Source organism: Cebus imitator, unplaced genomic scaffold (assembly GCF_001604975.1).
Source record: "Cebus imitator isolate Cc_AM_T3 unplaced genomic scaffold, Cebus_imitator-1.0 Scaffold341, whole genome shotgun sequence".
NCBI lineage: Eukaryota > Metazoa > Chordata > Mammalia > Primates > Cebidae > Cebus > Cebus imitator.
The window spans coordinates 455682-480732 of NW_016107656.1; the positions used below are offsets into that span (position 1 = coordinate 455682).

At 35.0% G+C, this 25051-nt stretch overlaps 2 protein-coding genes and 1 pseudogene across 5 annotated transcripts in view; 1 reads left to right on the forward strand and 2 right to left on the reverse strand.

The window, feature by feature from the left end:
• Window positions 1–3247: 3247 nt before the first annotated feature.
• Window positions 3248–25051, reverse strand: part of TAB2 (TGF-beta activated kinase 1 (MAP3K7) binding protein 2) — an 89389-nt gene continuing 67585 nt past the window's right edge. For 2 of the 4 annotated variants that reach the window (XM_017505756.2, XM_017505755.2), the window contains exons 4-7: window positions 16538–16698; window positions 16233–16326; window positions 15112–15192; window positions 3252–5286 (exon numbers count right to left, since the gene is read on the reverse strand). In XM_017505756.2, coding sequence (XP_017361245.1) covers window positions 5144–5286; window positions 15112–15192; window positions 16233–16326; window positions 16538–16698 — 479 coding nt within the window. In that variant the 3' untranslated portion in view covers window positions 3252–5143. Of the gene's footprint in view, window positions 5287–15111; window positions 15193–16232; window positions 16327–16537; window positions 16699–25051 lie in introns of all 4 variants that reach the window. The other 2 variants (XM_017505754.2, XM_037730371.1) reach the window with 2 other exon arrangements.
• SUMO4 (small ubiquitin like modifier 4) lies at window positions 6015–15099 on the reverse strand. The gene is given in 3 exon segments (XM_037730372.1): window positions 6015–13840; window positions 13842–13882; window positions 13885–15099. Coding segments are annotated over 3 exon segments (462 nt in total). The 5' UTR covers window positions 14102–15099; the 3' UTR covers window positions 6015–13636.
• Window positions 19171–21670, forward strand: LOC108287390 (annotated as a pseudogene).

The following is a 25051-nucleotide window of genomic DNA, read 5'->3' on the forward strand; positions in this document are numbered from 1 at the left end:
TAGTTTGATCTTTGGGATAACTTGCTGCAGTTCTATATTGCCACTTACTGCTTCACCTGGCACTTTTATGTTACGAAGATGGCTTCTTTCCTTGAATCTCATGAACCAACTTCTGTTATGGTCAAACTTTTCTTCTGCAGCTTCCTCACTTCTGCCAGAATTGAAGAGAGTTAGGGCCTTTCTCTGGATTAAGCTTTGGCCTAAGGTAATGTTGTGGCTGGTTTGACTTTCTACCAGACTGTTAAAACTCTTCATATCAGCAATAGGCTGTTTCACATTCTTATCAATTGTGTTCACTGAAGTAGCATCACTAGTTTCCTTTGAGAACATTTCCTTTGCATTTACAACTTGGCTGTTGGGTGCCAGAGGCCTACCTAGCTTTCAGCCTATCTTGGCTTCATGCCTTCCTCACTAAGCTTAATAATTTCCAGTTTTTGATTTAGCATGAGAGATGTGTGACTTTTCCCTTCACTTAAAGTTAGAAGCCTACACTGTAGGGTTAATTGGCCTAATTTCAATAATGTTGTGTCTCAGGGAATAGGAGGCCCAAGGAGAGGGAGAAAGACAGGAGAATGACTGGTTGGCAAACAGAACACACATATTATCAAGTATCAGTGTAAGTCTCACACAGACATGGTTCAAGTATCAATTAAGACTTACATGGACATGCTTTGTGGTGCCCCCAAAACAATTACAATTGTAACATCAAAGATCCCTGATCCCCAATCATAACAGATGTAACAGTAATGAAAGAGTTTGAAATATTGTGAGACTCACCAAAACATAATACAAAAGACACAAAGAGGTACATGCTGTTGAAACAAATGTCATCAATAACTTGCTCAATGCAGGGTTACCACAAATCTTCAGTTTGTAAAAAACACATCTGTGAGGTGTAATGAAGTGACACACAATGAAACAGTGTATGTCTGCATTTAAGTGGAGAGGTCAAGGTAGCAATGAATGCCAAGTAGGCAGAAAATATAGCAAGTGCTACTAGAAAAGGTACAGTTTGTTAAGGTGTCATGATGGTGACCCTTGATCTGATCAATGGAAGGTTAAATTTAAGTACAGAGACAGAACAAATGGCATGGACAAAAGTACACTGGTGGGGATGTGCAAGGCCTATTAAGGGAAGTGATGAGACCAAGACCAATTTAGTTGTAAGAGGACTCTGTTGGAAAGTAATGATCCTGAAGAGACGGGTAAGGAACAAACAACAGTCTTACAAGCAGGCCCAGCGAACAATGGGGAAATAATAAAGATTTCTGAAGAGGAGCATGTGGGCATAGTGTTATTTCTGTAATACACCGTAATCCAGCTGCAGTGTGCAAGGAAAGAGTAAGAACTTGGAATCAATTAGGTCACAGTGTGAAAGGGGGGAGTTTACCAACAATCCATGGACGAGTTCAAAGGTGAAAATTAAAAGAGCAAACAACATCTGGAGCCAGGTGCAGTGACATGCATCTATAGTCCCAGCTAGCTGGAAGGCCAAGTGGGAAGGATAGCTTGAACCAGAAAGAGGCCAGCCCATGTAACACAGCAAGACCTTGTCTCTAAATAAAAACCAAAAACCACTGGAAAGCATTTCCACGGTGAAGATGCTGCAGTCTTTGTTCATGGTTATGAGGATCAATAAACACTTCTGGAATAAGATCAGTAAGTTATAATGGTTCCACATCATGTCAGAGGGAGGCTGCCCTCAGAAGAGGTAGAAGGGGGTAAAGAGGGAGATCCGTCAAGAGGGAGGCACTAGAGAAGTGTGCTTTGGGTCCATTTTAGGCTTAAAACACATATGCAGACATGCAAACACTATGTTCTTCCTGGATAAGTAGTTTGTTTTACTCCATCATAAAATGTACATTCTTAAGACAGCTGAACATATAATAGAAATATAAACATACCTGATCTTCAGGTCAGCCTTCGAAAGTTTTATAATCTTTGCAAAGCTACCAACCTTTGACATTAAGAGAGAAAAATTCAATCTCAGTGATTGAAAATCAAATTCTGATCCATTGAGATATCCCTAGACCAATTCAGATAAATAGCAAGCTTATCTGTTAATACTGTTGAGAGAAAAACACAAAGCCCATTCCTGTAAAAACATGACCCACTTTTAGGAAAGTGCAGTTCCTAGTGACAGAGAAGGTGCTGGTTCAGATGACAGTTTCACATTAATCCTGGCAACACCCCTGTGAGGTGGGTTTAGCATTAATTACCGTCACTCAACAAGGAGAGGCAATAAAAGCAAGGAACTGTCCCAGGATTACAGAATAAATCTATAAAGACATCTAAAATCACAGCATTTTGGGAGGCTGCAGTGGGCGGATCACTCGAGGTCAAGAGTTGGAGGCCAGCCTGGCCAATATGGTGAAACCCCGTCTCTACTAAAAATACAAAAAAATTTAGCTAGGCATGGTGGCATGCACCTGCAATCCCAGCTACTGAAGAGGCTAAGGCAGAAGAATCACTTGAACCTGGGAAGTGGAGGCTGCAGTGAGCCGAGATTGTGCCACTGCACTCCAGCCTGGCGAAAAAGCAAGACTCCGTCTTAAAAAAAAAAAAAAAAAAAAGATACTGGCTGATATTTTGTTAATATGAAAATTTTCCTGAGAAGTCTAGTTTACATGAATTGTCAATTCCTCCACCCCTGACCTGAACCCCTTTAAACATACAAAGGATAATTTGTGTCAAAAAAAAATACTTAGAAGTCCATCTTTCCATTGGAGGTTCTTTTTTTTTTTTTTGAGACAGAGTTTCGCTCGTTACCCAGGCTGGAGTGCAATGGCGGGATCGTGGCTCACCGCAACCTCCGTCTCCTGGGTTCAGGCAATTCTCCTGCCTCAGCCTCCTCAGTAGCTGGGATTACAGGCACGCGCCACCATGCCCAGCTAGCCATTGGAGGTTCTTAAACCTGTAATTCTTAAAAGTTCCCAAAGCTGGTTTCCAGATGACCAACATGTCCAGTCCTCATATTCACTGGCAAAGAGTATTCCTTCCTACTAGGTTTAAAAGACCACTAGAGGCAGACCTTTCTACAACTGCATCATGGGGACATCAGCAAACGCTATGAAAAAAGAAGTCTAGGGAAATTGATAAAAATAGTCTAAGAAATGCAGCTGGATGTCATAATGTCACAAGGAGACTCTAGAGAATAAGTTTTCTCTGATTTTCATTAATGCTTAAATGATCCGCTGATGTATAAAATTATCTCCTGTCCCACAAACTGAAAACAAGTCACAAAATCCATATTAGAATATAAGTTTTTTAATTTTTATAAATAACTTATCTGTTACAAAGATAGTTTACCCAGCTAAATCACAAAACCATCAACTCAAGATATCCAAATTACGTTTTATTAATAAAACAAGTAAAAACTGATTTATCAATCTTCACATAGAACTGCAGATGAAGCTGAAAAAGAAGGCCTATTTTTAAAACAAAATGCATCAAATATAAGGGCTTTGGGTCTATGGTTTAATTATCTAGGATTGTCATATTTCTTCCCATATACAAAATGCAAAGCCTGAAAGTTAAGGCTCTGACATTCATAGAGATCAACTGTAATTTAAAACACAGCCACTGGCAAACATTTACAGTGGGTGATAGTCTATATTATCTTCCATCTTTTGCTCTATAACAGCACTTCCCTTAGCCCCATTCTAAGCACTCATATAATTTCTTAATTCTGTCTTTTTAAATGCATATTGTTATTTCTTTTTCTTGATTTCATTTATATACATTCCTGATCATCTGAATATTTATTGTCTTTACAAAAATATATCATCAAAATAAAGAGATGCTTGAGGTTGCTTCAGTGTTCAAGTTTGCTTTTCTTTTTTTCCAGCTTTTCTTCAGTTGTCCTAAATATGACTAGCCTTGTTTTATAAATATACATGATACTGTCACCAAGTCAGGCTTAGAAATGGACTGCCCCAACAGTAAAGCATTTAAAATTCTCTCCAAAAAAAGGGCTGTAGGTACTGCTGCTGTTGCTGGTTTTGAAACTGTACTTTCCCAATAACACTCACTTGTGAAAGCTCTGTGGGACACCACACAGATGAAGCAAGCTTAACCTTGTTGTTCTGACAGTGGGTTAAAAATATCTTTTGTTTTAAGCTTCCCTGTGGAAGAAAAAACACTGTGTTGTGTCACTCACTGCTCAAGTCAGTATTTAATGTGCCCTACAGACATCACTTCTACAATATCATCTGCAATTCACTGTGCAGCATCTGTCTGTCTTCACACAACATTGGAACTCATGAGGGCAAAGTACAGAATAAGTAGAGGAAAGTTATTCTGTGCATAGTTTCATCTCATTAATGCTTTTTTATTTTAAGGCATTGTTCCTCTCAGGTAAGGCTTAAAAAGGGACATGATCGTGCTTAATTACTAAAAGGAAAAAAGAAAATTAGTTAACAAAAGGCTATTACACTATACATATAGAAATATAAGAAAATAATCAAGAAGAAAAGAAATCACTTAAAGCAGACTCGAGAGATCTGTACAGTAGGAAAAGCTTTGGGGTATTTCACTGCACATTTGTACAGACAATGCATGCTGCTTTCCTTTGCATCTTTAGCCCCTAGATGCTGGCTTCACAGAGTGGAGACATGTTCAGGGAAGACAAAGACAAGGCCAAGAGTACCACAGATTTCTGAAGTTCTTCCCCTATCCAATGGCACTATGTGGCAGCAAACAGTTCTTAAATAGTTAAACCTTGTTCCTTTTCTTCGTGTATGTAGTGTTTCACTGAAAGCTTTACAAATAAAAGAAGCTATCATTCTATTCCTTCCTCCTGTCAAAATTCAGTAGTGACATGAGGGGAAAAAGGTATTGGGAACACCTAGGCGTTAACATATGAGAATTATCCATAATGGGATACTGGTAACACTGTACACAGTTAGGCAGTGGGCAACCAAGTCTTTCAGCAGATTACTTTTCATGTGATGAATTTCAACTGCTCATGACATTATACTGAGGTATTATTAGCTCTGCGGGCTGACATTTAACATTAGCACAACACCATCTTGTCACACCTTCAATTTGACAAAATCCTATGTAGCAGTGAAACTTTTTCCCAATGGCAGACTAGCTTCTGGAACTTTAGATGTGGTTTTAGGAAGATACAGGGCCATTTGGCTCAGAAATGCCTTGGCATCTCACACTGTTCACAGCGGATTAAGGCTGGATGGTTCAAAAAAGTACAGGCAGTACAATTCCACTGAGCTCCCTCATCATCTTCTGTGTCTTGAGTCTTTGGTGTTTTGATGATGGACCTTTGATCTGTAAGAAAGAAAAAAAATTATTTTTTAAGTAAAAAAAATCACAAAGTCTAAAAAATTACAGGCAACTTTAAACACCAGTTGTACTGCACAGCCTTAAACAGTTTGCTCCCCAAATGACGCATCTAGTGGGAACAGACACACATGCTTGATCACTACCAACCCCTATCTAGTTGGCACTTCTTCCTCTGGGAAATACAACATGAATATGATATAATCACCTCTGTATCTCCTTAAAAGGAGAAAACAGCATCATTTTCTCCAATTTACAGTAGAATAAATGGTATCTAATAGCAAAGATTCCCGTAATAGCACTCAGGATTGTAAAAAGGTATCCCACTGCAAAACAGTACTGTAAGTCTCACTGAAGTTAGAGTTTCATTTCCCACTGGGGTAGAGTAGTATTTATATTTGTTCTACCAGAAAGGGAAGTTTTTCTGTTAGTTCATGTTCTTTACCTGCCCAAAATTGGAAGCCTTGGATGACACAAATAAAATATAAACTAATTTCTAACATCTTACCAACAGACTCTGGAGAAGTAAATCTGTACAAATTTTACCATAATTATATTTAAAAATCACATTTAGTATGGTAGGGTAGAAAGAACATTAGAATTCAGAGTTGTGAGAATGAAGTTTTGTTCCAGGCTCTGCTACTAATTCCTGATTACTCTGCTCTGTGATCTCAGATAAATAATATACATTCTAGGTCTCATGTTTCTTACTTATAACATAAAGGTCACTGTAACTCTAAAAGACCAAAGTTCTAAAATGTTTAAATGGATAGTGGTATCTTAAATACAGAGAATAATTATATTCCTCAAAGGTTGTCTCTAATAAGCAATTACACTTATGAAACTACTTTTAAAAATTTAGATCCCATAGTGAAATTAGAACAGCATTCCTACAAATTAATTGTGGGAGGTTTAAAGTAAAAGGTGCATGAGCTGCTGAATTTTTCCTGTCAAGGTTATTAACTTGAAGAATCAAAGCTATGTTAAAACAGTGTATATTAATATGCAAATTCCACCTACCCTACTAATACCTTTTCTGCTATTTTAAAAGACAGACTATTATAACAAGTAGATGAAAATACAGTAGTCAAATTTTATGACAAATTTTAAAAAATTAAGTGATATCTGGAACTCTGTACCCTTTTGGCAGTACCTTACTTATTCATCATATACAAACGTTATTACTAAGTCCTCAACTTTAGGTGTTGGCTTTCTATTGTCACAACTTTTGCCACATGCAGAACTTGAATAGTATTTATATAGTATTTCCCCCAAATTAAATAATTTAAAAACAAACACGCTGAATAAGTCTTATCCTAAGTAAGAATACTAAAAAAATCAAGGGTCTGACAATACTAGTTACTATGCTCTGAAACACATGAAAAGAAATACAGTTAGAAAAAGTTTGACTTTTTATCATGTAAAATCATTTCACATTCTGTATCTGGGAAATATTTTATAGAATAATTGTTTTAATCTGGGGATCCATCCTACTTACTAGAATTTTGGTCTTAGGCATTAGAAAACATTTTCACCTGGCAAGTTTAGTAAAACTTTGTTGACTATTTCTGCTTAACTGCAAAGTTAAAATTTTAGGGAGAGTGACCATAAGGAAGTACCTTTTCACACTTCAACATACTATTAAATGTCAGCATATTTTTCATTATTTAAGTAATACCTAAGGCAATCAATAAAGGATCTATAAATTTTTTAAAATGAAAAATCTCCAGTGGTTTTCTTATAATCAATCTCACTTGGTACTTAGAATTATAAATTTTTTTCTTATTAGAGGTATTTGTAACTAAATAACCAAAATTAGAAAAAAGAAGAAATTAGATCATAAAGAATGATCTAAATATATTTAATTTTAGCTGTTAGAAAACTCTACATTGTGAAGCAGAACTGATTTCAAGGACTAAATACATTTCTATTCATGAAGTTAATGTGTATTTTAGCCTTACTGCAAAAAATTATTGATTCCTTATTTCTCCCAAAACAGCCAGCATACAAACTTCTATCTTTGATGTAAAAACTTTTAAGTAAAGGATTTTTTTCTTGGACCTTTCTTATTTTTTTATTATGGAAAATTTCAAACATATATAAAAGTAGGATAGCAAAATGAACCTTCATGTACTCATCCTGCTTCAATAACTGTCAAGACCAATTTTATCTCACTTATGTAAAATAACAGGTTATTATTAATTTGAAGTAACAGATTACGTTGAAGCAAAACGGAAATCTTCTCATAAGAAAAAATTCTTATTTTTCAAAAAGGGTAGGAAGATTATATTAAGGAAACTCATTCAGTGTCTGAAATGCCCATCTTGCATATTTTAAAGAGTCAGTGCTTATACTGCTGTCATCTCTATTCCTTTATTCAATTACCATCCAAATAGCATCTAGTCTCTGAACATTTGCTTATTGGGCCAAATGCCCTAATCTCACTATGATCCTCTGTAATAACTGTTCATTGTATTCCAACTATGTTTAAAAACATTTAAATAAAATATGAGGACAGAGAGATACCTAATTATATATAAAAATGAAGGAGCAGAAAGAACACAATACTAAATGAGAATGTAAAAATTCTTGTAACCAACTGAAGAACCAGTAACATACCAGTTCTTTCTTGTTCTCATTTCTTTTTTTTTTTCAATAAAACTTTATTGATAAAAACAGATGGAAAGCTGAATTTGGCCCATGGGTCGCTGTTTGCCAGCTGCTAGCCTAAAACCCAATTTAACATGGTATTCCTACCAGTATGTAAGCATGTGAACAACTGCCTGATTCATAAAATGTTTTAATTTTTTCTTAACCTCTCTTTTTCCTCCCCTGTGTTAGGCACTGAATTTCTCAGTAACAGTAACCATACATTTTTTTAGGGTGTCCTCACTTCACAGGAAAAATGTACATTTTCCTATCCATAATTCATACTTTCATATTTCTAAAAACCTTAATGTTTCTTATGAAGGAAGAAGTAACACAAATAATTTTTATCTCTGAAGACATTTGAAAACACAAACATGTGGAACAAATTTTAAGTTTTGAGCATTTGTTGCAGCACACTAGTAGTGAGGATGATATAACCCCAGGAGTGCTGACCTGATTCACCACGTGTGTTGACTTATCAGAATTTGTATGAATGAAAACTGTTATTTTGCTGTCTTTGCTTTGTTCCCCCCACAACTTTATTGATATATAGTTGACAGTTAAAAATTAAAGCTGTACAACTTGATTTGACATATGTATACACTGTGAAATACTTATTACAATCAAGTTAAGTAACATATTCAGCACCTCATATAGCTTATCTTCCCCCCACCCCACTGTGGTGAGAACACTTAAGATCTCCTTTAGCAAATTTCAGTTATATAATAAACTACTGTTAACTACAGTCACACTGTTGTACACTAGATCTCCAGAGTTTAGTTATCTTATATAGCTGAAACTCTGTACCCTTCTGACCACAATCTTCCATACCCTCTTCTCCCAGAACCACTGTTCTGCTCTCTGTTTCTATAAGTTTGACATTTGTGAATTCTATCTGTAGGTGAGATCGTACAGTATTTGTCCTTCTTTGTCTGGCTTATGTCATTTAGCATGACATCCTCCAGGTTTACCCATGTTATCGCAAATGACAGGATTTCCTTCTTTCTTAAGGCTGAATAATATTCCACCGTGTGTTATGTGTGTGAGTATGTACGTGTGTGCCTCTCATGTTTTCATTATCCATATACAGGCATTTAGGTTGTTTTCATATTTTGGCTATTGTGAATAATGCTGAAAGCAACATGAGCGCAGGTAACTTTCTGAGATACTTATTTCACATTTCTTTTGGATATATGCTCAGAAGTGGGATCACTAGACCATAACATTTTAAATTTTTTGAACCTCTTTTCATAATAGCTGCATCAACTTACATTCCCATGAAAGTGTATAAGGATCCTCTTTTCTCTATGTCTTCATCAATGCTTGTAATCTTTCACCTTTCTCATAATAACCATTCTCATAGGTTTGTAAGGTGGTATCTCACTGGGTTTTAATTTGCATTTCCCTGATGATTAATGAGGTTGAGCATCTTTCAATATACCTGTTGGCTATCTGTATACCTTCTCACAAATGTCTATTCAGGTCCTTTGCCCATTTTAAAATCTGGTTATTGGTTTCTACTGCTATTGATTTGCATGAGTTCCTTATACATTTTGAATATAAACCCTTTAGGGGTTACACAGTTTGCGAATATTTTCTCGCTTTCTGTAGGCTGCCTTTTCACTGCTGATTATTTCCTTTGCTGTGCAGATGCGTTTTAGTTTGATGTAACCTCACTTGCCTATTTTTGCTTTTGCTGCCTGTGCTTTTGGTGTCATATCCAAAATATCAATGCCCAGACCAGGTCGAGAAGCTTTTTACCTATGTTTTCTTCTAGGAGTTTTATGGTTTCAGGTGTTATGCTTACATTTTTCATCCATTTCGAGTTTATTTTTGTACACAGTGTGAGGTAATGTTTTAATTTCATTCATCTGCATGTGGACATCTATTTACTGAAGAGACTATCCTTTTCCCATTGTATGTTCTTGGCACCCTTGTCAAAGATAAGTTGATCACAGATGCATGGATTTATTTCTTGGCTCTTGATTCTGTTCCATTGGTTAATATGCCTATTTTTATGTTGGCACCACATTGTTTTGATCACTATAACTTTGTAACATTATGTCAGCACCATACTGTTTTCATCACTATAACTTTGGCACCTTTGTCAAAGATAAGCTGACCATAGGTGCATGGATTTATTTCTCAGCTCTCTATTCTGTTCCATCGGTTAATGCGTCTATTTTTATGTCAGCACCACATTGTTTTGATCACTATAACTGTAATATTTAAAAAAAAATCAGAAAATGTAATGTCTCCAGCTCTGTTGTTCTTACCCAAGATTGCTTTGGCTATTCAGGGTCTTTTCCGGTTCCACATAATTTTAGGATTTTTTTTTTTCTGTTTCTGTAAAGAATGCCATTGGTATTTTGATAGAGATTACACTGAATGTGTAGAGTACTCTTGGTAGTAAGGATATTTTAATAACATTACTTCTTCTAATCCATGAACACAGGCTGTGTTTCTATTTATCTATGTCTTCTTTAATTTCCTTCATCAATGTTTTATAATTTTCAGTGTATTCCTAAGTATTCTTCCTCTTGCTATTGTGAATGGGATTGTTTTCTTGATCTACTTTTTTGATAGTTGCTTGTGTGTAGAGATACAATGGACTTTTGTACATTGTTTTTGTGTCTTGCAATTTTACTAAATTAAATTTATTAGTTTTAACAGTTGTTTTGGTTGAGTCTTTGGGGTTTTCAACATATATGATCATGTCACTTGCAAACAGAGATAATTTTATTTCCTCCTTTCTGATTGGGATACATTTTTCTTGTCTAATTGCTCTGGCTAGGTAACATAGTTTGGATGTTTGTCCTCTCCAAATCACATATTGAAATGTAAATCCCTAATGTCAGAAGTAGGGTTTGGTGGGAGGTGTCTAGGTCGTGGGGGTGGATCCTGCATCCATAGTTTTGTGGAGGTTTCACAATAATGACTGAGATATTGCTCTGAGTTCATGCAATATCTAGTTGTTTGAAAGGTGAGGCACCTCCCACCTTCTTGTTCACTATGTGATATGCCTCTGCTTGCTTGCTTGCTTGACCTTCTGCCATGAGTAAAAGTTCCCTGAGGCCTCTTCAGAAGCTGAGCAGATGTCGGTGCCATGCTTCCTGTACAATCTGCAGAACTGTGAGCCAATTAAACTTTTTTCCTTTATAAATTACCCAGCTTCGGGTATTCCTTTATAGCAACAGAAAAATGGATACCACAATAGGACTTCTAGTACTGTGTTGAAAATAAGTGGCAAAAATGGCACCCATGCTGGTGCCAAATCTTAGAGGGAAAGCTTTCAGTTTTCTCCATTGATTATATTACCTATAGGGTTTTTATACATGGCTTTTATTGTGTTAAGTTCCTTCTATACATATTTTGTTGAGAGTTTTAATTAAAACTGAACTTTTTCAAATGCTTTTTATACATCTATTAAGATGACTACATGGTTATTACTTTCATTTTACTTCAGTGTTTGCTGTATCACATTAATTGATTCGTGTATGTTGAATCATCCTTAAGTCCCAGGGATAAACCCCACTTAGTCATGGTGCATGGTCCTTTTAATGCATTGAGTTTGGTTTGCCAGTATTTTACTAAGGATTTTTGCATCTATGTTCATCAGGAATATTGGCCGGTAGTTCTCTTCACTTGTAGTATCTTTGTCTGGTTTTGGTACCAGGGTGAGGCTGGCCTCAGAATGAGTTTGGAAGTGTTCCCTCTTCTAATTTTTGGAAGAACTTAAGAAGGGTTGATATTAATTTTTGATTGAAATGTCTGACAGAATTCACTCATGATCTGGTTGTGGGCTTTTCTTTGTTGGGAGTTTTTTAAAAAATTTCTAAATCCATGCTGGATATTTGTTGGGAGATTTTTGACTACTGATTCAATCTGCTTGTTTGTTATTGGCCTATTCAGGCTTTCTAATTCTTCTTGATTCAGCTTTGACAGGTGGTATGTTTCTAGGAATGTATCAATTTTTTCTAGGTTATCTAGTCTGATGGCATAAAACTGTTCCTAATATTCCCTTATGATCCTTATATTTCTAAGGCATCTGTTTTAATGTTTCCATTTTCAGTTCTGCTTTTGTCTTCTCTCTTTTTCTCTCAATTTATGTAGCTAAGGGTTTGTCAATCTTGTTGATTTAAAGAAAATAAAAACCTTAGTTTTACTTTTTTTGTGTTTTTTTTTTTAATTCTCTTTGATTTATTTTTGCTCTAATCCTTATTATTTCCTTCATTATGCTAACATCAGGCTTAGCTTGTTGTTCTACTAGTTTCTTAAGGTATAATTGTTTGAGATCTCTCTTCTTTTTTAACGTACCTTTCATTTATTTCATAAACTTATCTTTTAGTACTGCTTTCAGCTGTGTTCCCATAGATTCTGGTATGCTGTGTTTTCATTTTTGTCTGAAGATACTGTTAAGATTCCCTTTTGATTTCCTTCTTGACTCACTGATTGTTCATGAGTGTAAGTTTCCACAAATTTTCCGGTTTTCTTGCTGTTACTGATTTCTGGTTTCATTCCACTGTGGTTAGAAAAAATAGCTGGTATGATTTCTAATCTTCTTAGGTTTGTTTAGACTTGTTTTGTGAACTAACATATGATCTATCCTACAGAATGTTCTGTGTGTGCCTGAGAAGAATGTATGTTTTTTTGCTGTTGGCAGAAAGTTCTGTGTTTGCTATATCCACTTGGTTTAACATTATGTTCAAATTGGTTGTTTCTTTACTGATTTTCTGTCTGGATATTCTACTATCGTAAGGGGGGTACTGAAGTCTCCCATTGCCGTTAATTTCTGTCTTCAGATCTGTCAATATTTGTTTTACATATTAATGCAGTCTGCTGTGGGCTGTGTATTTATAATTTTATATTTTCCTGCTGAATTGATCCTTTTACCATTATATAATAATCTTTGTCTCAACAGTTTTAGACTTAAAAATCTATTGTGTCTGATATAAATATAGCCACTTTTTATTTCTTTAAGCTACCATTTATATAAAATCTTTTTTTTACCCCTTCACTTTCTGCTATGCGTGTCTTTAGATATAAAATGAGTCTCTTATAGATAGTATATTATTGGATCTTATTTCTATTTTTATTTCTTCTTTCATTTTAAACTAGAAGTTTATTTAAACAAGCAGCTTGACTTGAAGGGAAAACTATCTAGGATTCTTTCTTTTTTTAAAAGTAATTTATCCCTACTTAAAGACAGATTGCCCTACATGTGGCAGCTAAGTATAAAAAAGTTACAGAATTTTCCTTGATTTCACAATGATAAATGAAAAACATTAAAATCCTCCAATTGAAAAAGGTAAGAGAGAATTTTTTTTTTTTTTGTAATAGTGAGAGCAAAATAACGTACTGGAATATAAAGGTAAGAGCTGAATGAGCATGCCACGAATGGAGAAAGGGGGTATTTTCACAGAATCAGTATTTTTCCCCATCCTGTTTCTACTTGATGTCAATCAAAACATACCACTGGCTGTTTAGTTTGAAGAAAAAAATCAATATGCTTGTGCATATATACCAGTTACTTAATGTATAATAAAGGAATGCGGAGGTGGGAAATGAAAGAGTAAACTATACTGTAGTAGTCAGGATGTCGTGGAACCAAACTGCAGTTTTCTAATTGAGAAAGTAATAATCCTGGTCTTTAAAGCAGTGTTCTGGAGTAAAGAAGCAGGTTCCCTTTTCAGTAGACACTTCCTGTCTGCTGTTAAAACACATCGATTGTATCTTCATCTTCTATTTCCAACTGTCCAGGTGTGTCTGTTCCACTGATTGGTTGCCTGTCAAATCAGAATCTCATCTGCCTCACTGACAATCCCTGTTGTTCACAATAAGCTTTCATTAGTTTACTAAGTGGGATATGCCTCTTAATCTTAAACTGCACCACAAGAATCATCCTGTTCCACCACCTTCAAATTAATATGATCTTGTTCTCAGTCTTGACTCCTTCCATGGGCTTTTCAACAGCCATGGCGAGCACCAGAATCTCCTCAGCTGCCACTTCACAAGAGGTGGTAGGTCCACACCTAACGAGCACACAAGTAGCAGCAGGAGGTGGCAGTGGTGGATGAGGGAGAGGATGTGTGCACGTCCTGTGCTCCCTCCCCTCCCACTGTGTGCATGAGCATGAGCCACTGGGACCTCCCATTGGCTGCTGTCAGATCCCGTTTTTAAAATCCATGCATATAACTCCTTTTGAGTGGTGAGTTTAATCTACTTACAGTTAAGGTAATTACTGATAAGTGAGGACTTACTATTGCTAGTTTGTTGCTTCCTGTCTATTTGACAACTGTTTTGCTCCCCTTTTTCTCCTATTATCTTCGTTTGTTATTTGATTTTTAATCATGATTTACTTTGACATTTGGTTATACTTTTCTAAGTTGATAACAACTTAACTTCAGTTGCATACAAAAATACTACCATATCTTTATAACCTCCACCTTTCCACACTTTTGGGTTCTTGCAGTTTGCTTCTTATAATATTATGTATGCATTAACAAATTTTTACCTTTTAACCTTCTTATTAGAGTTGAAAGTAAATTATATACCACAATTAGTGTTAATCTGCATATATGTCTATATCTTTACCTTCAGCAGTGATACTTATGTACCTATTTCCATTTCTACATACATTTTGATACCTGGATCAAAACACACAGATATATTTTGACATGTCTTAGTTTGTTGTGAATATACTCTGAGAATATCAATAATGTAAAACGACAGTAGGCAGAAAACTATTCATCTGGAATTCAGGGTATTTTGATTACTTAAAGTTATATATAAATTAAGCAGAATATTCATGGAGGGAAAAACACCTCCCTAAGGTATCTTCCTTATCAATTTGTCTAGTTTTAAATAATACAAATTTTTGTACTGATTTTCTTTTTAACCAAGACTTGCTATTATTGGTTGGGAGTATATAGTGATTCCTAAGCTCGTGCATATTACTCTTTAAAAGTTAAATATATTACATTTTTGCATTCTCCCCAACCCCAAGCATGCAAATGAAAATAAACAAACATCTTCTTAGTAAATTCATTTAAGAATGCCAAAGTTTGAAGCAATTCTAGAGAGGGAGGTTGCTGAACAGGAAAAATTTTCTAAAAATTTGCTTTTCAAAATCTAACAGTTTTCACACTTAATAGATACACTAACCTTTGGGTTTTGGTGGCACAGGACCTACAAATCCAATATTGTCATAAAAGTTATGAATAGCGCTGGGATTAAAATGTGGTCCTGAAATATATAAAAAGTAAATATATCAATGCTTATAGCTCAAAAACAACTTTACTTTTTAAAACAAACATTTCTTTCTAAAAAAAATCACGCTATAAGAAATGCTTTTCATTTACTTTGCCCCTCTAATCTCAAATTACGTGTAAGATTTCAAAACATGTTTCAAATATATTATCGTAGGTATAATGTAGTACTCATAAACACAGTTAAGTGGCAAATTGTAAAAGAAGTCAAATTAAGGCTGGCAAGACATTAACAGAGGCAGAAGTAGACTCTTGTTCTATGTGGCAAGTTAAAATAACTTAAAATTTCACAATTTAAAATGCAACTTTAAATGTTCAAACATGGATTTAAGCAACTAAACACCTTTACCTCAAGCAAATATAAAAATCTTGCACTAACGTAATAGAATGGTTAAAATTTTACACAAAAAGAATAAGTTCCAGGATTGTAGTTTCTAGAACAGCACTGACCTTTTCTCTCCAGAGTTAAAATATGGTATTTTTCTATGAATGTTTCAAGATAAACAACTTAACCAACATTAAAAAAAAAAAAGATAAAAATAATCATCTTCCAGTTTAGTAGATTCTGAAACACAGTCCAAAGTGTGATTAAAGACTTCTCTTATGGTTAGATTCCTTCCCCTTCCTGTCTTTTCCATTTTATATCTTTTTATTATTTATCCAACTTCAGAATTAGGTTTAAGTGACAAAATTCCTTTAGTTCTCTACGGAACTGAATTAAATTGTAAACATTATTTACTATAAGAAATCATTGCCTGTCATTAATAGATCAAGTATAAAAAACTATCATTGTCCAAAGAATGTCTAAACCTTATTTTTATTATCGTCTCTGCTTTATCAATTAACACAGTACCATTGAGATGGGGGTAACTTTTAAAATATATTCTTAAAAGTCTGGCTCCAAAGCCACATGTTCTGAGACAGTAAGATTATGACTGATCAGTCTGTTTTTAGCCACAAGAAAACTGCTGGTGAATTAATACAATGAATTTCAGCTACGTATGCACTGAACGTTACCTCGGGCTTGAAAAAGATCAATTTCTTTGGTTAAGCAGTCAATGTCAATCTGGAGTTGTCTATTACAACTTCTCAACTGCTGCATTTCTTCGAGCTGAAAAATAATTCTATGTAAGTAAGATTTACACTGAATTCTTATGTCATTAGTTAATAAAGAATGGAGTTTGGCAGGGGAAAGTAAGGACAGAAAAACAAATAAGAGTTAAGAACATCTGAAGAAAACTAGATCGAGATACTACACTTATGTTAGATGGCCTACTGTCATGTTCAAGCACAGAGATCACAACAGTTATATAAAGACTTACAGAAGGTATCTGGGATATAGAATTTGATCTTTTCAGGCGCCTTCGAGTTAGATTATTTTCCATTTCATTGACCTCAGATTTTAACTTATCCAACTTTTTCTTTTGAATCTCAAGTTCTCTTTGAAGTCGTTCCATTCTGGCCTTCTGGTGTACCAACAGAGCTGCAATACATATTAGTAAACATGAGGACTCACCCATTTTAATTAATTAACCTTTAAGCAGGCTTGAAAAAACAAACAGGGATTTGTCAAAAATCCCAAAGCCACATTAAAACAAAATATTGTAAACTTAAGCATTTAAAATTTCATTTTTTTTTTTGGGGATGGATTATCACTCTTGTTGCCCAGGCTGGAGTGCAGTGGCATGATCTCAGCTTACTACAACCTCCGCCTCCTGGATTCAAGTGATTCTCCTGCCCCAGCCTCCCAAGTAGCTGGGATTACAGGCAACCACCACCACACCCGGCTAATTTTGTATTTTGTTGTTGTTGTTGTTGTTGCAGAAAGGTGATTTTATTTAGGTAGAGAAAAGACAGGGAAAGGAAAAGAAGAGAAAGACTTCCAGGAAGAGTGTGGAAGGGGATTCCAGAAGGGAAATCCTGGAGGGAGCTCCTACCCTGTGCGAGGCGATTCCAGAGAGCTGGAAATCCCCTAATTTCGTATTTTTAGTAGAGACAAGATTTCACCATCTTGGTTAGGCTGGTCTCAAACTCCTAACCTGCCTGCTTTGGGCTCCCAAAGTGCTGGGATTACAGGCGTGAGCCACTGTGTGTGCCTAGACAAATTTCAAAAATTTTAACTTAAAAATTGTTTTAGTTATTTAAGCAAATGCCACTTTTTAAATTTTTTTTAGGATTTGGAGAAATTCACTTTATGAATGAAGACAGCATTTTTAGGCTACAACTTCTCTAACAGTTCTAGTCTTTTCAATTAACCAACTTCACATCTAACCCTTGGAAAGGACAAGTCTCTTACTTCAGTGTCATGTTTTGGTCTATGAATGAAGCATTCTAATATGAAAATGTTATAGATACTCTAGAAGGGAATGTGGACTGGGTTGAATCCATTTTGATGTATGCAACAAATTAAATAGGCAGACTGGTTGATTTCATACCACATCAATGTTAGCATTAAATTATTCCAACTTCCACTTATATTTTTGTATATTCAGATTATATTTTGTGAAAAAATTTTCCAAGATTTTTTAAAAAACAAAATAAGCAACCAGTCTTGCAGCATGAATGAACTATTTGGGAAGCCATATTAAACTACAAATACTGTTATATGTTTTTGTGATCTATCCCTGGATAGGTCTATGCCAATGGGCCAAATCTTGCCCACTGCCTGTTTCGTGAATCAAGTTTTACTGGAATACAGTCTTGCTCATTTGTTTACTTGCTGTCTATGGCTGTTTTCATTTTAAAACAGCAGAATTAAATAGCTGTGACAGAGATTATGTGACCTACAAAATCCTAAATGATTTACTATCTGGCCCTCTACCAGATCATGTAGAGCCTTGCTGATCGTATTAAGGACTCTGAATAAAATGGGGATTCATCATAGCACAGAAGGGCTCAAAATAAAAGGACTCAAGTAAAATAAATATTTTGCACCTCAGGCACCACTCTAAGAGGCATAAAGTAATAGCAGTCAATTGCTGGAAGTATGTGAAGACTGTGGTATAGGCAACAACAAAAACCAAACCCAGCTCCACTTCTGACTAAATTGATGCAATGCCTCATAACAAAAACCTGACGGAAAAAAGAGATGTCCTCATTTCTGGGTGTAAATACCATTTACTTCAGTCTCCTCTGTTCCTTTACACACAATGTATGGCATTCAATAAAAAATTATGAACCGTACAGAAAAGCAAGAGAAAAATGAAATTCATCATCAAGAGCTAAAGCAACCAATAGAAGTATACTCAAAGATGATGCAGCTGGAATTACCTGACAGAAAACTTAAAAATAACTATGATGAATATGTTAAAGAATCTAGTTTAAAAGGTGGACAACAAGCAGAAAAAGATTCACAATCTGAGGAGAGAGGTGGAAATCATGAAAGGGTCAAATGCTAGAAATAAAAAATACGGCTAGAAATAAAAAAATTCTTTATCAGAGATAAAGAATTCCTTGGACACACTTAGCACACTGGACACAGAAGAATCAGTGAACATGAAGACAGAAATTACCCAAACTGGACATGCCAAGAAAAAAGTCAAAAAAAGAACAAAAACTTACGAGTTGCAGAACAATATCAAACAGTCTATGTGTAATTGGCAAAAGACGAGAAAAAAAAAAGGCAGGAGAAATACCTGAGGTGATAAAGACCAAAAATTTTCCAACATTAATGAAACACAACAGATCACAGATCTAAGAAGCCCATAGATTTGCCAAATAATGCTAAAACAAAACACCTAGACACATTATAGTCAAAGTGCTGAAAACCAAAGACAGAAAATCTTGAGGGCAGCTTCATGTATCTATTTCAGAAAAAATCTGACTTTAGGTCAAAATATATGAGATGAAAATGCGCTTTACTTAATGATAAAAAGGAAAAAAATGCTAGTATACAACTCTCTGTATGGAAAATCATAAAAATAATCTAGTTTATGGTCATCTGACGCTTACCAGACAGGAAGCGTCTCAGAGACAGTCTGCAATCGGATGGCTCTAGGTGAGACAGAAGCCAAACAGGAGGAGGAAGTGGAGGGAGAGATCCTTTGAAATACTTCAGCCATGACTAAAAGAAAAGCAGAGGAGCTGACAGAAATTGAGATTAATGGAACACAGAAACAAGAGTGCACAGAAGAAAGCACTGTAGAACAAACCTACATACCAGCTGAATGTGTAAGCCAGGCCACAGACATCAATGAACCAATAGGCAATTTAAAGAAACTGCTAGAACCAAGACTACAGTGTTCTCTGGATGCTCATGACATTTGCCTGCAAGACACCTAGCTGGATCCAGAACAAAGTTTATTTGACCAAGGAATGAAGACAGATGGAACTGTACAGCTTAGTGTACAGGTAATTTTTTACCAAGGAATTGAACCAAAGTTAAACATCCTTGAAACTGTTAAACCTGTGGACACTGTTGAAGGTGTTATTGATCCAGATGCTCACCATGCTGAATCAGAAGCACATCTTGTTAAAGAAGCTCAAGTGATAACTCTTGATGGCACAGAATACATCACAAACATTTCAGATGAAACTTCAGAACAAGTAAACAAGATGGGCTGCTGCACTGGAAGGCTATAGAAAAGAACAAGAATGCCTTGGGATATTCTATGATCCCATACAGTGATCCACAAAGTCCTGCATTGGATGGTTGGGTAATGAAGGAATTCAGCATAACCGATATAGACCTCACCACACTCAACATTTCCAGAAGAGAATTATGTAGTCCCAACCAAGATTTTTTTCAGTGGGTTCCTCCAGGAGAAATTCTCTGGAGTCATCTGGAACTTCTCTGAAAATATGTATTGACAAATCAAGAACAACAGATGAATGAAATAGTTACAACTGATCAACGTGTGCAAATTATTCCAACATCAGTGCAATCCACCACACCTACACCTACTACTATTAAAAGTTATAAATGGTAGTGCAAAGGCAGCTAAAGTACAAAGAGCTCTGAGGATTTCAGGAGAAGATAGAAGCTTGCCTGGGAACAGAACAGGAAAAAATGGTCAAATTCAACTATGGCAGTTTTTGCTAGAACTTCTTACTGATAAAGGATGCTCGAGACTCTATTTCTTGGGTTGGTGATAAGGGCGAATTTAAGCTAAATCAGCCTGAACTGGTTGCACAAAAATGGGGACAATGTAAAAATCAGCCTATGATGAACTATGAGAAACTCAGTCATGCATTAAGGTATTACTACAATGGGGGCATGATTTGTATCAAGGCGAGAGATTTGTGTACACGTTTGTCTGTGACTTGAAGACTCTTACTGGATACAGTGCAGCAGAATGGTGAACAGAAGAAACTTGCAAAGATGCAGCTCCATGGAATTGCCCAGCTAGTCACAGTAGCTCTAGCTACTGCTTCTCTGCAAACGGAGAAGGATAATTGAGCCCCAGGACATTCTGGGACTCCAAAGTCTTTCTTAAAATGTTAAGAGAAAATAGCTCTTTTATTACCAAATTTGAATCTTCTTTTATTTCTAGATTGTACAATCTGATGCATGATTTTTTAAATAAATATTTCATACTCTTGTGAATTTGAATCTTTTTACTTTGAGCATATATTTCAGAATACGTATATGTTAAAGGATCTCCACAATGTCTGCAGTGTGGAGGCAGGTTCATTGGGGAATAGTCTGTTAACAGTCAGGAAAGCTAAACTGGACAGTAGTAACGTGTAGCCCTACCAAAAAGAGCCAGCAGTATCTGAAAATGAAAAACAAATGAAGTATCTCCAGGAAACAGTCTGGCTTAACTATTTTTGAAAATGTAACTGTTTCCCCTCTCTGCTGCTTTACATAGAACCAGAAAATGGAATTTCTCGGCTAAAGCATGTGTGCCTGTTTCATCTAATCAAGCAGAGCTAAAATGTTCATATCGAATAAAATTACTTTAATAAATTACTAAACTAAGAGTATTAGGTTATTTATATACTTGCAAGCAAAGGACAGTAAGAAGTTGACTGGCAAAAGAGCAGTGCTGAAGGAGGAGATCCAGGTTTAAATCTGGCTTATTAACTCAAGCCAGTTTTAAGGATTTTCTGTTATCGATTATTCATGTCAGACCAAGGATTTAAATTATTTTGAGAGAGGCATTTAATTGTAATTGCAATAATTCTAAAATGATCTGTTTTCCTCTTAGAGATTTAAAAAACTGAAAAGGTATATACCTCAAATAACAAATAACGGTTTGGTTTGTTATGGCCTTTTGTTTTAAAAAAAATTTTCCTACAGTGCCAGTTTATTATGCAAAGCAGCTTATATTCCTGTGTTTCTGATTAGTAAAGACTTTAAATCAGTCAGCAGTATTTTACCTTTCAAGGCACTAGCAAATTACTTGCAAACAGTTTTAAAAGGAAAATTTGATCTCTGTTATAGGCAGTTTTCTCTTTAAAACAATACTTTTCCACTTGTTTTTTCTTTTGAATATTATATCTGTGTGCATATATATATATACACACACACATATGTAATTGATCATTTTATAATAAACATATATGAAGGCATAAAGATATGCAGAAGAAAAATTATTAAATAACTCATTTTAAGGTTCAAATTAAATAATTTTTGCATATTTGACATTGCTTACATAAGCTAACACTAAACGAAAAAGGCTAGAAATGTGTTTTTCTTTACTCTTTTTGTTGTTTAAAGTATTAAGCATGAATTATAATATGAGATTGGCAGATAGCTATTAATCCTCTTACAGATTTGAGAAGGTTGATTCTCAAATATTTATGCACCTCCTTCACTGTTTTCTTTAAATCTGTCCCCTTAAAAAGCGCGGTGGCTCATGCCTGTAATCCTAGCATTTTGGGAGGCTGAGGTTGGGGGCGGATCACGAGGTCAGGAGATGGAGACCATCCTAACACGGTAAAACTCTGTCTCTACTAAAAATACAAAAAAATTAGCCGAGTGTGGTGGTGTGTGCCTGTAGTCCCAAGTACTCGGGAGGCTGAGGCAGGAGAATTGCTTGAACCTGGGAGGTGGAGGTTCCAGTGAGCCGAGATCGCACCATTGCACTCCAGCCTGGGTGACAAAGGGCATGGTAATACAGGCAAGATGGACTTGTTAGCCATTCTGGTACTGGTTTGGAGTGAATCATAAGAGACAGAAATCTTAAGGACAACGAAGGGAGGAGAGAGAGAGGAGGGATCTTTGATCTCTTTCTCAGGTAATCTTAAAGCATAATTTTACTACAACACGTTCTTTTAATTCATTTATATTATTATATTAAGTCCTTTCTGTAATGGATATCTGAGCAGAGTAAAATTTATGTTTCCATTTTTACTTTTTTGAAAGAGAATATAGTGACAAATTATTAGTACAATTTGGACACTGTGGTTGTAAGAGTAGCTGAGTAAAATAACAATATAAAATAATATACAGAAGCTCTAGCTTCAGATGACAAATAGACAGCTAGGAAGGTTTTGTACCATCCTCTTATGGCCTAGGGAGTTGACAAGATGCTTGTAGTTTTAAAAATATAATAAAATATACCCTCCTTCTGGTATATCATCAAGAGCTGAGGAATCTTGGCTTTCATATTTAAAATGCTTTTAGGGAAACATATATTAAAGTTTTAGCCGAGACGACAGACATATCTCAATTAATTGTATGTGTGTGTGTGTGTATGTGTGTTTTTAAACCCAGAAACACATTTGTTTTAGATCCCTAGAATGAAAATGTTTTCTCATCTATGCGATTCCCATATGCTTTTAAAAAAATCATATTTTATTCATTTTTTTGGCAATTTTCATTTTATTTCTCATCATAATTTGAATACAGACAGTCCTCATACATGACCAGATGCTTTTTCTTTTTTCTTCACTTACTACCATCATTTATACATGACATAGGTAAAGTAATATGACTTTCTCCAGTTGATTCAAGAAACTCATTACTTTGCCTCAACTTATATATATTTGTTTTACTTACTGAGGTTACAGTTACCAGAAAGCCAGGTAGTTTTTTCTTCTATTAAAAAAAAACTTATATTGTAAAAGAAAATAAAATTCATGTTATTCATTCTTTGTTGTGTTTTTACAAATTAATTTTTCATAGAATTTACAGTATCTTCAAAGGAAGAAAGATAAAATTATTGGTCGTCATTTGTATCTTAGAAGTTTAATGTTCCTTTTTCTTTTAAAACTTGTTTTCCATGTGAAGTTTTTATTGAGCCAACTTTCTTACATATCTTGCTAGCCTAAAGTCTAAATATCTGTGTTGGCATCAGAAAATCAAACACATCAGGCAGAACTGCTATGTGTGGTTGATCTTCAGATAATGACTGATCACATCTATTTTTTATCAGTCTGTGCCATTTAATTAGGAAAAAATAATTTAGTCGTTTTCTCTCCTGATTAATGGTGATACGCAAGTATGATACAAAAAGAATTATACCACCAAATATTTTTATGAGGTCTGCTGTTTTCCATATTCATGATTTTATGCTACTGCCTTTAAGAAAAAACTTGAAATAGCACAAAAGTGTTTTAAAATTCATAACTGCAAAACAAATCTGTGACTAACTTAATGTCTTCAGATCTAAAGAGTGTAAAAATATTAGTACTTCAATATTTCACTTGCTGCCAGGAAAAAAAAAATTCTCAATCTTTTGTAAAAGGGAGGAGGAATTTTGCATACATTTTTACTCTTTAAATAACGACATCGACACTTACACCGTCATAATGACAATTATGCATTTCTTTGTGGTTTTAATTTTTAATTTTATATAAAACTGTTTTCTATTTTCACGCAGATAAAGAATATTGGTCCATAAAATGTAAAAATAGTAAAGTGAGAAAAATAAAACTATTATACAGTTTTAAAAAATCTAATTTGTTTTCCAACTAATACATCATCAAGCATACATTCCAGGGTAAGGCTGAACATTCTCCCAGTCACAGCTCCACCAGCAACCCCCAATCCTATATTCCTAATGTTTCTATCAAAACAGGACAGTAAATCACAGAGTTTGAGAGATACACAGAAGGCCAATATTAGTAGGAGACTGACTTTAACAGCAGGCAGAAATCTCATTCAAAGATGATTTAGGAGACTTGAAGGAGCCACAGTTGCTACACATATGATTGTGAGGTGTTTTGAGGTTAAAGAGTAAATTCTTCAGAATATTTCTGAAATAAGTACTGCATCCTTAGAAATTCACAAAGAAAGGGGTTTTAGCAATGGCTGAAGATGTGGCTTACCTTTGGGAGTAAAGGCAAGGTATCTCTTATGATCAGTCTGAAAATCTAAAGTAAAATATTGCAAATCCACTTACAATTACTTACAACTTATTTATGAGGCATTTATTTCAAGTTTAAACAAAATTTTAGAGTTATAATGACTATGTTATTTAGAAATGACATACCTAGTTGGTTGATCTGTCTAGGTATGACTGTTATAAACAAGCTAAAAATGATATGAATATGCAAGGAAAGTGGTTCTCTATTTCTTAGCATTTTTTTCTTCTAAGTGGCTGAATTTTTATGTGTTTAGTTCACTTTTCATTTGCAGTTTGAGATTTTGATAGGAATCTGAGAAAGATGAATTACACAGAGAAAAGGGGTCAAAGTGAATTTCTAAAAATCACTATAAAAATTCAGCTAAGTCTAAACTCTTCTGAGTTTTATCTGCAAATTTAACCCTGACTGTACAAAATAATACCTAATACCCATTATGAAACGTTATTAGACTCATACTGAAGGATAATTAAATAGCAAATACAGCTTTTGCTCTAAGTAGCCTCCACTAAATTTAAAAAGGTTTAGTGCTGAATAGAGAGAAAGAAAAAGACGATTATACTTCAAGGGCCCAAAAGAAGATA